At 40.5% G+C, this 12431-nt stretch overlaps 1 protein-coding gene across 3 annotated transcripts in view; it reads left to right on the top strand.

Annotated features, from left to right (window-relative positions):
- The first annotated feature begins 25 nt into the window (after positions 1-25).
- Positions 26-12431, top strand: part of FBXO38 (F-box protein 38) — a 38058-nt gene continuing 25652 nt past the window's right edge. Inside the window, exons 1-9 of one of the 3 annotated variants that reach the window (XM_081178347.1) lie at positions 26-159; positions 1565-1747; positions 4311-4444; positions 7082-7245; positions 8363-8528; positions 8775-8912; positions 9375-9512; positions 10485-10578; positions 12002-12132. In XM_081178347.1, the coding sequence (XP_081034473.1) occupies positions 1620-1747; positions 4311-4444; positions 7082-7245; positions 8363-8528; positions 8775-8912; positions 9375-9512; positions 10485-10578; positions 12002-12132 (1093 nt within the window). In that variant the 5' untranslated portion in view covers positions 26-159; positions 1565-1619. Of the gene's footprint in view, positions 160-182; positions 557-1564; positions 1748-4308; positions 4445-4775; positions 4893-7081; positions 7246-8362; positions 8529-8774; positions 8913-9374; positions 9513-10484; positions 10579-12001; positions 12133-12431 lie in introns of those variants that run through there. The other 2 variants (XM_081178348.1, XM_081178349.1) reach the window with 2 other exon arrangements.

Below are 12431 nucleotides of genomic sequence, written 5' to 3'. Positions count from 1 at the left end.
AGCTCTCTTGTTTTCATTCACCTCCCTTTGCGCACGAGCCTCCGGAAATGCCCGACGGCTGAATAGGAAGCGGAAGCGCCGCGTAGCGCTGGGAGGAAGTGTCTCCAGCTGGAGCGGCTCCTCGGATCAGAACCCCAATAACGGGGGGTGGCCGGGCAGGTGAGAGGCTGCTGCGGTGGGTTGTCTCTGGCGGGTCCCTAAGTCCCTGCGCTGAGGGGAGCGCGGAGAGCCGGGCGGGCAGCGGCCGCCGCTGACACAGCCGCCTCCGAGTCCCGCGGGGACTGTATTGGGGCTGACGGCGACCCCCGACCCCCCCCCCCCTCGCAACTGACTCCGAGGAGGGATGTGCGCGCGTGTCTGTGAGTGTGCGCGTGTTTGGGGCACCTTTAAATGCGCGGCCCAGGCTGGCCTTCCTCTCCTCGGCCTGCGGCTCTGCGGCCCGTCTCTAGCTTCCTTCCCACCATGTTTACTCGGGAAGAAATGCCATTGTTTTTATGTGGGAGGCTGGCCCTTTTACTCGAGAAGAAGTCGGCTGCTTTTGCCGAAAAAACAGAAGGTATTCGCTTTGTCTCTCTCTTTCCCCAACCTTCACCGTCTTGCTCTTAGGGGATCCTGTTTTATCTCTTTCGTTTCTTACCTGGCGAGAGCTAGTGCATTGCTCTCGCAGACTCTCTCCAAGCTCCACTCCTTTTTAACGTTTCGTGGAGCAGGGGACTGATGTTGTTGGACTTGCTGGGGAATTGTAGTCCTATGTTCACCAGGCGGTCATCATATTCATTATCCCTGTCACACAGAATCTCTGCTATTAATAGGAATGGTGGCCTGGATTTTCAGTTTACTTTTGAATAATAGAAGTGAAAACTAGTCAGTGAATTCATTGGGCCAGGACGGAAAAGGGAACGGAAAAGCCCGAAAACCTGTGTAAAGCATTTCATATTTAAAACCTGACTCAAGACTTTCAGTGCTTATGCTTTTCTAGTTTGCTTCAGCTAGAGAGACACTTCAACCACATAATTTCTGACAGCCAGGTTCTCTGAATCCCACTATGTAAAGATGTGCTCAGTTTCTCTTTCAGATGTCTAACGCCGTGCAGTTGCTTTTCGGGCTAACAATATAAAACACTGGCGTAATGAAATGTACATCACAATAAATATGTTAGTTTTATAGTACCACAGAATATTGTTCTTTTAAACTTGTTTTTCAGAAGTTGACTGCTGAAGAAATGGCAATTAGCAAAAAAAAATTGGGGGGAGGGGTTATATAAGAAGTCCCAGCTGGAGTCTGTTTATTTATTTTATGGAAGTTATACCCTGCTTGCTTGTAGAAAGCCTCAATTTACTAATTGGCTTCTGCTAACTCTGGGGTTTCTTTAGTCCTTATTTCTCACTGAGAGATTTTATATATGAAAGAGATCATAATCTATATTTTTTTTCCTGAAATAAATTTATATTTATTATTTATTTTTATTTGTTCTTTACTAAATTTCATGTTTATGACAGGTCATGCCTTGAATTTCTGTATGTTAAATACTTATATTCTCCTGTGTTACCATTTTCTCCTGCAGTTTCACTACATCTGCCTACCAGCCCTGATCCCTTTAATCAGCAAACATCACCATAATGGGGCCTAGGCGGAAAAATGTAAAAGTATGTTCCACAAGCAGGGGAGGACCCATATGTGTTAAAACTGCTGATCTGAAGGACTATATGAACCAACTTTCACATGAAGTGCTTTGTCATATTTTCAGGTGGGTTGGAAGATAATGTTCTGTTTTTGATGTTTCATGTAATTCACTGTAGTACCTGAGGACAAAGATCAGATTATCTGTTCAATCCTGAAAGTGAAATACGCCTTAAATTTAGCCTTATCAGATTAACCTTCTCCCTGTATAAAGCGGACCAGTTTCTTCAGACTTATTGCCAGGGGCGCGGACTTATAAAAAATATTGGGGGGGCCCGGGAAAGCTCATGAATAATAAATAAGCTCATGCATATGCAGATAAAGTGGCGCCTCCTCCTCGTGAGCGAATAGGGGAGAGCGTGCTGCGCCTATTAATCAGCTCCGAAGGAAATTGGGTGGAGCTTTTGCTCGGGAGGGAGGGCAGGAGGCATGCAGCCCGACCCTGTGCATTTTGGGCTGGGGGAGGGGCGGCGGTGGCGCTCTGCTGAGGGGCGCCCGAGATTATTGGGGGGGCGGAGGCCCCCCCAAACGAATTTTTGAGGGGGCTCGGGCCCCCTCAGGCCCCATGGAGTCGGTGCCTATGCTTATTGCTGGTATTTTTTTGGAAATGCTTATGCACATGAGCAATTAGAAATAATAATTTGCAAGATATGTTATGTTGTACCTGTGATTGGTTGATGTAGACCATATATCTTTTTACATTGATTTAGCATTAAGGAGCTGCTTTATGTTTTGTTGCCAGATGAAACTGGTCTTTGCCTTTATATTGTACCTGCTGTTCAGCTGAAAGGGCTCCCAGAGTCACTTACAAATCCATTAAAAAAGATGACAGTCCCTGCCCTCCTCATCCCTTTTTTCTTTGATGTTGTGCCTTTTAGATTATTGCACTTCAGGGCAAGGACAGTCTTATTTTTTAGTGGAACAGTAAGTGACTGGGAGCCTTTTCAGATGAACATGGGAAGGGAAAAAGCAATCTCTGCCTCTAGTTATTAAAGTTAAAGTTCTTCTAATGAGCATCCTATTGGAATGGCTGGTGCTAGGTGACAATTGAGGGAACCTTTTCTCCACCTACAGACTATTTTGAGTGGCGAGGGACCTATTAGGATGGTCCATTCTCAGAAACTGATAGATCCAATGGGTTTCTGGATGGCTCTTGGTGATTTTTGATCCTGTGAGCCCTTTCCTGCTTTGTGGAGCTTCTTTGACTCCCTTATATACTCCAGAGCTTAGGGCAAGAAAACAAGCTGGGAGATGGCTTGAACGTGAGTGGAGGAAAACTCTGGTCAAATGCAATTGAACACTGGTGAGGGCTCATCATCAAGTTACCTAGTGAAAATGAAGGCTGCCTCCATCGCGGAGGGCTTTCTTGATGGTGGTGCCTGCCCTGTAGAACACCCTTCCAACAGATATCAAGGAGACAAGTAACTATATAACCATTAGAAGACATCTGAAGGCAGCCCTGTATAGGGAAGTTTTTAAAAAATGTTTAATGTTTTATTCTGTTTTTATATACCGTATTTTTTGCACCATAACACTCACTTTTTTCCTCCTAGAAAGTAAGGGGAAATGTCTGTGCGTGTTATGGAGGGAATGCCTACGGATGCGGGGGGATCTGCTGCAGTCGTGAGCAGAGGATCCATGGTCCCCCTTCCTTCCTTCCTCCGTGGTTACAAAGCATGGATCCACATGGATCCTCAGGATTTTTGCATTGGGCTACCCCAAACTCACTGTCAGATCACATGTCTGTGGCCACAGCATGAACCACAAAAATCAAATATCCACTATTTTGTTTAGAATATTTTTTTTCTTGTTTTCCTCCTCTAAAAACTACGTTCGTGTTATGGTCTGGTGCGTGTTATAGAGCGAAAAATACGGTATGTTGGAAACTGCCCAGAGTGCCTGGGGCAACCCAGTCAGATGGGCTGGTACTACTATTTTTTTTTTAATTTGTCAGGTGGGTCTCAGTTAGACTGACCAAGGAGGAATTTCAAGTCCTAATGTTCAGAATCAGAAGAGCTAGCCCCCTAAATCATGAAACTTGGATGTAGCAATCACAGATTTGAAAGTATTGTGAATAAGAGATGCTTGCTATTTGCCTTGCTGTAAGCATAGAGAAATGCTTATAGCTCAGCTGGTTAGAGCGTGGTGCTGATAATGCTAAGGTTGGAGGTTCGATCCCCGTATGGGGCAGCTGCACATTCCTGCATTGCAGGGCGGCTGGATTAGATGATCCTCAATGTCTTTTCCAGCTCTGTAATTCTATGAGATTTATTTTGACAAACTTAGATATTTTTAGTCTAATAAATAATCCAATTTAATTTTCAGATGAAGTGAACGGTATTAGCCGCAGTTATATTATTTCCAATCAAACTATGTTGAATTGAGTGCTTTGCCTGTTTGATAGCCATACATTATTTCTGCTTTAATACAATAGTACAGTTTTGATACAATTTTAATACTGTTTTAATACAATAGTGCTTGAATCCATTGCTGAATTTATTATGTGCTATGAGTGTGTGTGGATGAGTACAGCAGCATCCAGATTGTCATTTATTTTAACAGCAGAGGGAAAAGAATCAAATCATTTGAGAATTAATCCTATCTTTTCTTCTCCCACTCTCCTTCTGAAGGTATCTTCCCCTGCAGGATATCATGTGCATGGAATGCCTCTCTCGGAAGTTAAAGGAAGCAGTCACTCTATATTTGAGAGTGGTGAAGGTTGTGGATCTCTGCGCAGGCCGCTGGTGGGAATATATGCCCACTGGTGAGTGTTGCTCTTAAGTAGGGTAGTGATGCATTGCAGTATATCTTATGCTTTTTAAATTATAGCTGTTACAAGCCATTGTTTTTAAAAAGCATTTCATGGAGTCTAAATTTCTATAGCATTTTTTGCATACACCATGGTTTTATGGAGTATTTTCTCAGGACCCCTTCCAGTGCTAGCAACTGTTTCTATTCATAGGAGTGCATCCTCAAGCCACTCCTTTGATAAGAATTGGAGCAGCAGAAGGACTTTTACCCATCTTCAGTTCACAAGGAGACATGGCAGAAGTCCCTCTGATGCCTTTTTTGTCATTCCCTTTTGTGACTTGCAGGTGCACTCTGATGGACAATATGGCAATATCAGATGTGACCCTTCCTTGTTCTCACTACAACCTTATGCAAGATGATGCTATACCTCCCATTTTGCAGCTGGGGAACTGGGGCCAAGAGTGAGTGACTTGCCCAAGACTATCCATTGAATTTGCTGGACCGAATGATCCCTCTGCCAAAGATTGTTAGATAAAGTTATGGAATTAAAAACTTCTGAAAACCCTACATGTGCATGGACCGAAGTTTGCCTCTGTGGCGGTTCTTATTCCCCCACCCCATGGTATTACTTAGTGCCTATCTAGAACAGGCATAGGCAAACTCCGGCCCTCCAGATGTTTGGGACTACAATTCATATCATCCCTGACCACTGGTCCTGTTGGCTAGGGATTATGGGAATTGTAGTCCCAAACATCTGGAGGGCTGGAGTTTGCCTATGGCTGTTCTAGAACAAATGTTTTTTTCAAGTGTTTGTGCACCAAGATTTCTAGAACTGAGAGATTAAAAATGGAGGCCTTCCTCTTTCCTTTGTATAGGTTTCATTTTAAAGGAAATCATAATAGCAGTACAAAGTAAGGAGCCACCAATAAAACATGCCAAAAATATAAAAAAACAGTATTAAGGGGAGGGGGGAGGTGTAGATTTAGAGCAATATATGTCACATTGTATTCTCCACTGAGGAGGTCAGTAATGGCAGATAAGCTTCTCTTAAATATCTTGTCTATATTACCTTATGCACCTGTGTGTTTTGGTGTGTTTTTAGTTGAGCATTTGGTTCAAGAAGGGCAGCAGTGAGGCACAGGAGGCTCGGCCATGTCCCATGTGAACTTTGTGTATAGCCTAAAATATGCACTGAGTCCTCTTTCTGTTGGACAAATCAGTGAAGAGTTTCTTGAAAACAGAAAATTTGAAACCACTGACTTGACAATGGAAAATACAAAAGAAGACATGTTTTCTGCATGTCAAAATACTGTGTAGTTGCTATGATATCTCTCAAAAGCCATTCCTTACATGATTTATATAATTAATAGAGGACCCTTCATTTCCTGTTCTAAACCTGCTGATGGTGAAATATAATATAATATATACAGTGGTGCCCCGCAAGACGAATGCCTCGCAAGACGGAAAACTCGCTAGTCGAAAGAGTTTTCCATTTTGGAGGTGCTTCGCAAAACGAATCTCCTATGGGCTTGCTTCGCAAGACGAAAATGTATTGCGAGTTCCTGCGGGGTTCCCCCCCCTTTGCTAAGCCGCTTATCAGCTGATCCAATAAGCCGCTAAAAGCCGCTAATAGCGCTAATCTGCTAACCCGTCAATGGGCTTGCTTCGCAAGACGAAAAAACCGCTAGACGAAGAGAATCACAGAACGGATTCTTTTTGTCTTGCGAGGCACCACTGTATAATATAATAAAATATAATATAATAATATAATAATTTATTATTTATACCCTGCCCATCTGGCTGGGTTTCCCCAGCCACTCTAGCTTACACCCCCCCCAAATGATTGTAAAGTACAATTAGTATTTAAAATGCCTAATAAAAATTTTAGTTGCTGTTTTCTTGGATGCACATAGAAACAAGAGGAAGATCATCTTGAGCCAGGAAGGTTGGGGACAGTTATAATAGTCCAAAGCAAGAAAATATGGTACCCATCTTTAAAAGGGGAAATGAAAATGGCTGAAAGAATGAAGGGGCAGGTGGCCTTGGTTAGCAGGAAAAATGAGTCAAACAGTGTATTATGAGTACATGTGCAGTAACATAATGTGCTCAATTACAAAATGGAGAGGTGGGGAAGCCAACATATGTTTGTGTCAAAAGGATTGTCAAAAAAAGAGTTGACATAACTTAGTCAAAGCATTTTAGTCCCCTCTTATTCTGCAAATTAAGCATCTTCAGCTTAAATCCACAGTGGGGGAAATGCATAACTTTAGCTGGATCATGTCCAAATTAGATTCCACCTTTTTGAGTACTCTTATTTCTGTCAAAACTTGACCAATCAACCATGCTCTCTTCTTGTATGTACTCAAATTTTTGTTGTTGTCTAAGCAGTGGAGTACTTTTGTAGTTCTCTAGCCTTGCCTTTGAGCTCTAGAATTTGAGTTCTAGAATAACAAAATTAAGTATATGGTTCCTCTTTTTTGCGTTCGTCCAAAGCATGGGTGGTGATGCATGCGGGGTAAAATAAAACAAAGAAAGCAACACAAATCCTTGCTCTGTCATTATATGTGGATTGAAAACTGCACCATCCGTCTTCCTTGCACATCTATACTTCTCTTCTTCCTCAGAGATAAAATATATGTCATCTTCTCAGGATTCACAGATTCCAGCTTCCTGACATTGCTGAAGAAAATGCCAGATATTGAGCAGCTATATGGGCTTCACCCCAGGCACCTGGACAGGCGCAGAGTTCGTGGTTATGAAGCTTTCAGCATTCCAGGAGTTCTAGAAGCCCTGCAAGCTTGCCCAAATCTACTAGTAGGTGTTGTATATCCAAAATATAAATATACATATTCATATGGCAGTTGCGATCCTTGATCATACTTGTGGGGTGTGAGGAGATGGATATGGTTGTTCAAAACAGCAGATGGTGCTGTATCTCATGGATTTTCTTCAGTTCCATTCACTTATATCTATTTATCATATTTTTAGCTACAGCAAATGAATTTTAGATTCAGCTATTACTCAGCTGCGCTTTTAATTAAATCTTGAATTCTCTCCTTAAAATCCAACTGTTGCAAACAGATGGGCCAGAAATTATGTGACTGGAAAATAGTGTACAAATAGCTATTCATATGTCTGTGAATCTACGCCATTTAATCACTTACTTTTGTTTGCACGATATGTGGATTATATGCAGAACGAAGGGTGGGCCAGGAAGGTCCAAAAACTGATTACAGGTGACAGAGCAAATTGGTAGCTTCAGAATTGTCATGTTAAAAAGGTTTACCTTTCATCTATGAGACCTATGCATATTCTACTACATTAAAAAAAATAATCAGATTCTCTTGCCTTCTGCAGCAGCTACTGATTTTGACATTGGAAATCAAGGTCTGTTTTCCATTGTGTAATTCCACCTATATAAAACTTTTGAAGTCTTTTCTTTGAGGGATTTATCTGAACTTCAATACTTAGGCTTCAAAAAAAGTTGAAGTATTCCTTCGAACCTTTTGTGAAGTTTTGAAATACTTAATCTGGTTGAATTAATTTCTTTCTGTTTTTATAGCACTGAATTTGTAAACTTAATTTATGTTAAGATATTTTAGTTGCATGTTTTTATTGTTAGTTGCCTGGGATTTATGGAAAGGTAGGTGTATCAATCAGTAGCAAGTAAAACTAAACTTTAGAATTTTAGATCTATTGCAGTGTAAGCTAGGCATGAGTTATTACAACATCATAACTAAGAAATGCATGTGTCAATTGAGTTCATTTTTTTTACTGCTGCTTACATGAATTGAAAGAGCTCAAATGTTGAAGATTAGTCTTACTACTAATTATTACTTGAGAGAGAGAGAGAGTGTGTGTGTGTGCGAGAGTGCTTATGCTAATGATTGAGATTTCCCATCATTCTATACTGGGTTTTTTTTTGCTTTAGGGAGTTGAAACTTCCCACTTGGAACTGGTAGAAGCCATTTGGACATACATGCCACAAGTTCACATCCTTGGAAAGTTTCGAAATCGCAATGGTGCCTTCCCAATTCCAGCTGAAAATAAACTAAAAATACCAATAGGAGCTAAAATTCAGACTTTGCACTTAGTAGGTAAGCATTGTAGTGAAATACTTCCAGTGGATACATCATGACTGAAAAGCTGTGAAATCAGAAAGTGCAGTTATTTCACTTCATTGTGCTGAATTCTCAGCTTGAACACTGTTTCATTTGCAGACTAAAGTACTAGTCTGCAAGTATTGCTTGCACACACCCCTACAAAAATTCAGCCTTTAAGTGTTTGTCCTTGAAGTGTCTGTTTTTTGGACCTGACGTACTGCTTTGTTTCTTGTATTTTAGGAGTTAATGTACCTGACATTCCTTGCATCCCAATGCTGAGGCACCTGTACCTGAAGTGGGTGAGGCTCACCAAACCACAGCCTTTTAAAGATTTCCTTTGCATCAGCTTACGCACTTTTGTCATGAGAAATTGTGCAGGTAAAAGAGCATAAGGTCCCTTTCTCGAATTTATATTGGGAGGGGAGGGTATGCTTCTCATTTCCTAACAGTGAATGTGGATCTGTGTTCAGAGTAAGTTTGAATAAGGAAATAGCAAATAACTTGCTTAACAACCAAATGACCATTTAGTCAGTTTAACGTTGTGAGAGTCTTTGCTGGCAATTTTATTTAATATGTTTTCCAGGTGTGTTATTGCTTTCAACATGGAACTTCCTATAGTACTTCTGTTGCAATACAGAACTATAGCTCTGTAAATCTGTTCATATGGGCATTTTCTGCTTTCTCTTTTCAGTACTAGTAAGCAAACCATTTCCCCACTTGAGTACAATGTTTGAAAAGTCATCTATGAGCATTATAATGATGTTGCTGCTGTACATAAAAATGCCTACCTAGCCATTTACCAGTGAATGCTGACTGCTGTAATATTTCTATCTTTTGTAGGACCCACAAACTCGTTGAAGTATGTCCCCTTGGTCACAGGATTGGCTTCTGCCCGAAATCTGGAACATCTAGAATTAGTTCGAGTTCCCTTCCTCGGGGGTCTTATTCAGCATGTTGTAGAAGACAGCTGGAGATCTGGTATGCAGTCTCTTCCTTGGAATACAAAATTTATTCTTTGAAACCAACTACTGACTGTAGTTACTTTTCTAAGACTTTGTGGTGATGTTGTGTGAAAGCAAGTGAAAGTAATAGGTAAATTTAGATCTTTCTCTTTAAAGTTTAAACCAATAATTGGATTTCACTCATGGTCCCACCATGCTGTAGGTTATGCTAGCACTAGCTTGTTCACAAACACACCATTTTCTGTGAACCAGAGCCTCCATTGATATTCAGCTAGATTCTTCTCATGCAATCTATCCATTGTGAAAAGAAGCATTGTGGGTGTCAAATGTCTGTTGTATTTGAAAGTGCTGTAACAGGGATTTATTGTTGAGATATTAAGCATGCTAGAAAAGGCAGTGGGGAAGTCTTTCTTCACACCAGTGAATGGCATGTGGAGGTTGCAGACAACACATTTGCTGCCATTTAATTAATTGCTGTTGGGAGAAAAATTATATACTTGCCAACATTTGAGAATTGGTGTCCTTTTTTATCCCATGTATACAGCTCAGAAATATACTAACAGCTGCTTCCCAATCTGTGCATCCATGAATAAAAAGAGACACATCATTCCATTCAGATATTGCAGAGCACACAGGGTTTTTGGGTTTTTTTTATACTGATTTGTATCTAGCTAAGTCATACTCAGTGTAACCCCACTGAAATCAATGGATTTAAGTTATTCAGGTCCAGCTATTTCAGCTGGTCTATTGTGAGTGTGTTGTAATTGGGTACAAGCATTGATATTGATGTATGCTCAATAAATAGTAATGTGTTGAAATTTAAGTTTGTTTCTTTAGTCAGGCTATCCTTTATAGACAAGGATTGGTGGAGCCTATATTGAAATGAAACTGTAGTTTTTTGTGTTTGTTTCTCCAACACACTGTGCACATAATTATTCCTGGAAGGCTTAGTACTCAAATATAGTGAACCCCTCTTATCTATCAACAGGGGGCTTTAGAAATTTGCACACTATAGTTCTGGGAGCCTGCAAGAATGCTCTGGAAGTGGACCTTGGCTACCTCATCATAACTGCTGCACGAAGGTACTTGAGTCATTTCAGCAGTCTTTCTCATTTTAATTTTATTTGCCAGTGAGTCACCATTATGTTTATACACGAAAGTCATATTAATAGACCTTTGCATACTGATGTTAGTGAATTCTGTGCACTGCTTTCAATTCTGCAATACCTTATTTTTCATCATAGCGTATTTTTAAAAAATCCTCACAATATTGCACTGGCTGCCCATTTGTTGATGAGCCAAATTCAAGGTGCTAATAATGACTTATAAAGCCGTAAGCAATTTGGGATCTAAATATTTGAAGGTGTGTCTCCTTCCACATCAACTCGCCTGTGTGCTTGGATCAGCTAAGGAGGCTGTTTTGGTTGCTCTGCAGCTAATGGAAATCTGTTGTGCAACAACCAAGGGAAGGGCCTTCTCTGCCATGATGCCTTAAGTATGGAATGCCCTCCTCTTAGACCTGTGACTGACAACTGGCCCTTATGAGTTTTCAGTGCTAGCTATGGACCCATTGATTTGATCAGGATTTTATTAAGATATTAATTTTTGTCAGGGATGTGGTATTGGTGTTGCTTTTGCTGCTATTTTATCTGCTCCTTGCTTTTTTTAAAAAAAAATTTAAATAGCTATTTATTGAAAATTTTCCATTAAGAAAAAACCAAAAACAAAAAAACAAAAAAAGAAAACATATACAGTTTACGATCCTTATTTTCTGTAACATATTTCCCTGACTTCCCCACACCTCCCCTTCTTATATTCCAATTCTAATTGTTAATTCAGCAAGTTCTTATCCCCAATTTTTTAACCTTTTTATATTTAGTTCAATTTAAAAAACCAATTTTACAACGTCAAAATTTATACATCAGTGCTCATTCTTAAATCCTTTTCCTAAAGTCGACCCAAATTCCCTTCCACGAATTCCCCACTTTTCATATTAATGACAAAACAGAATAAAAAGAAAAAAGACGGGTTATAATTATACCCTTTGGATCCCCAAACCCCACCCCGTCCCCTTTCCCGGTTTCAATCCCCAACAAATGTCCATCAGTCTTAATCTACTATCAGCCTGGAGATCTCACGTCCGAAGCTCTTAATTCTCTCTCAGTTCCTCTCTGCCGGTTTTTTTTATAGTCCTTAGTGTTAAACACCAGATCTCGGAGACGCTCTGGCCCAATAGGGACAGTGTTTCTTCCAGCCAGACCTCCATACTTAAAAGTGGAACTCAAATCTTGTTTTTTACTCCGCTTTTTAAAAAAAAATTATTGACAATTGTGGTTTTAAGCCTATTTTATGGTATACAGACTAGATTGCTCTCACAGTGAAGGGCATATTCTTCTTGCAAGTTACAAACAATAGAAGTATTGTCTTATATGTGAATGTGCATATTCTGTGCCAGGAAATATTTGTTAGTCTACGCTTTTCTCATTTTGTTTCTTCTCTTTTCAGGTTGCACGAAGTACGAATCCAGCCTTCCCTAACCAAAGATGGAGTATTCTCTGCACTAAAAATGGCAGAATTGGAGTTTCCACAATTTGAAACACTACATCTTGGATACGTTGATGAGTTTTTGCTGCAGTGTATGAAATCCTTCAATTTTCCTTTGGGTTATCTATCAGATGTTAGGGTAGATCTGGATGTTATCTGCCTAGATCGGGGATGAGCTAACTTTTCACCTTCCAGATGTGAGTTGTAGTCCAACAGCATCATATCTGATTATTGGCCATGCTGACTAGGACAGATGGGAGGCCAATAAATCTGGAGGGCCACAGGTTCCCATCCCTGGTCTATATGCTTCTAATCTTAGGGAGGCCAGCGGCTGTTATGATACATCTTTGTGTAATGCATGAGCAGCCACTAGTTCCCTGCTGATGCTTTT

Source organism: Podarcis bocagei (genome assembly GCF_964188305.1).
Source record: "Podarcis bocagei genome assembly, chromosome: 2".
In the NCBI taxonomy this organism is placed as follows: domain Eukaryota; kingdom Metazoa; phylum Chordata; class Lepidosauria; order Squamata; family Lacertidae; genus Podarcis; species Podarcis bocagei.
Note: the sequence above shows the minus strand (reverse complement) of the source record. Positions and strands in the feature narration are given on the sequence as shown.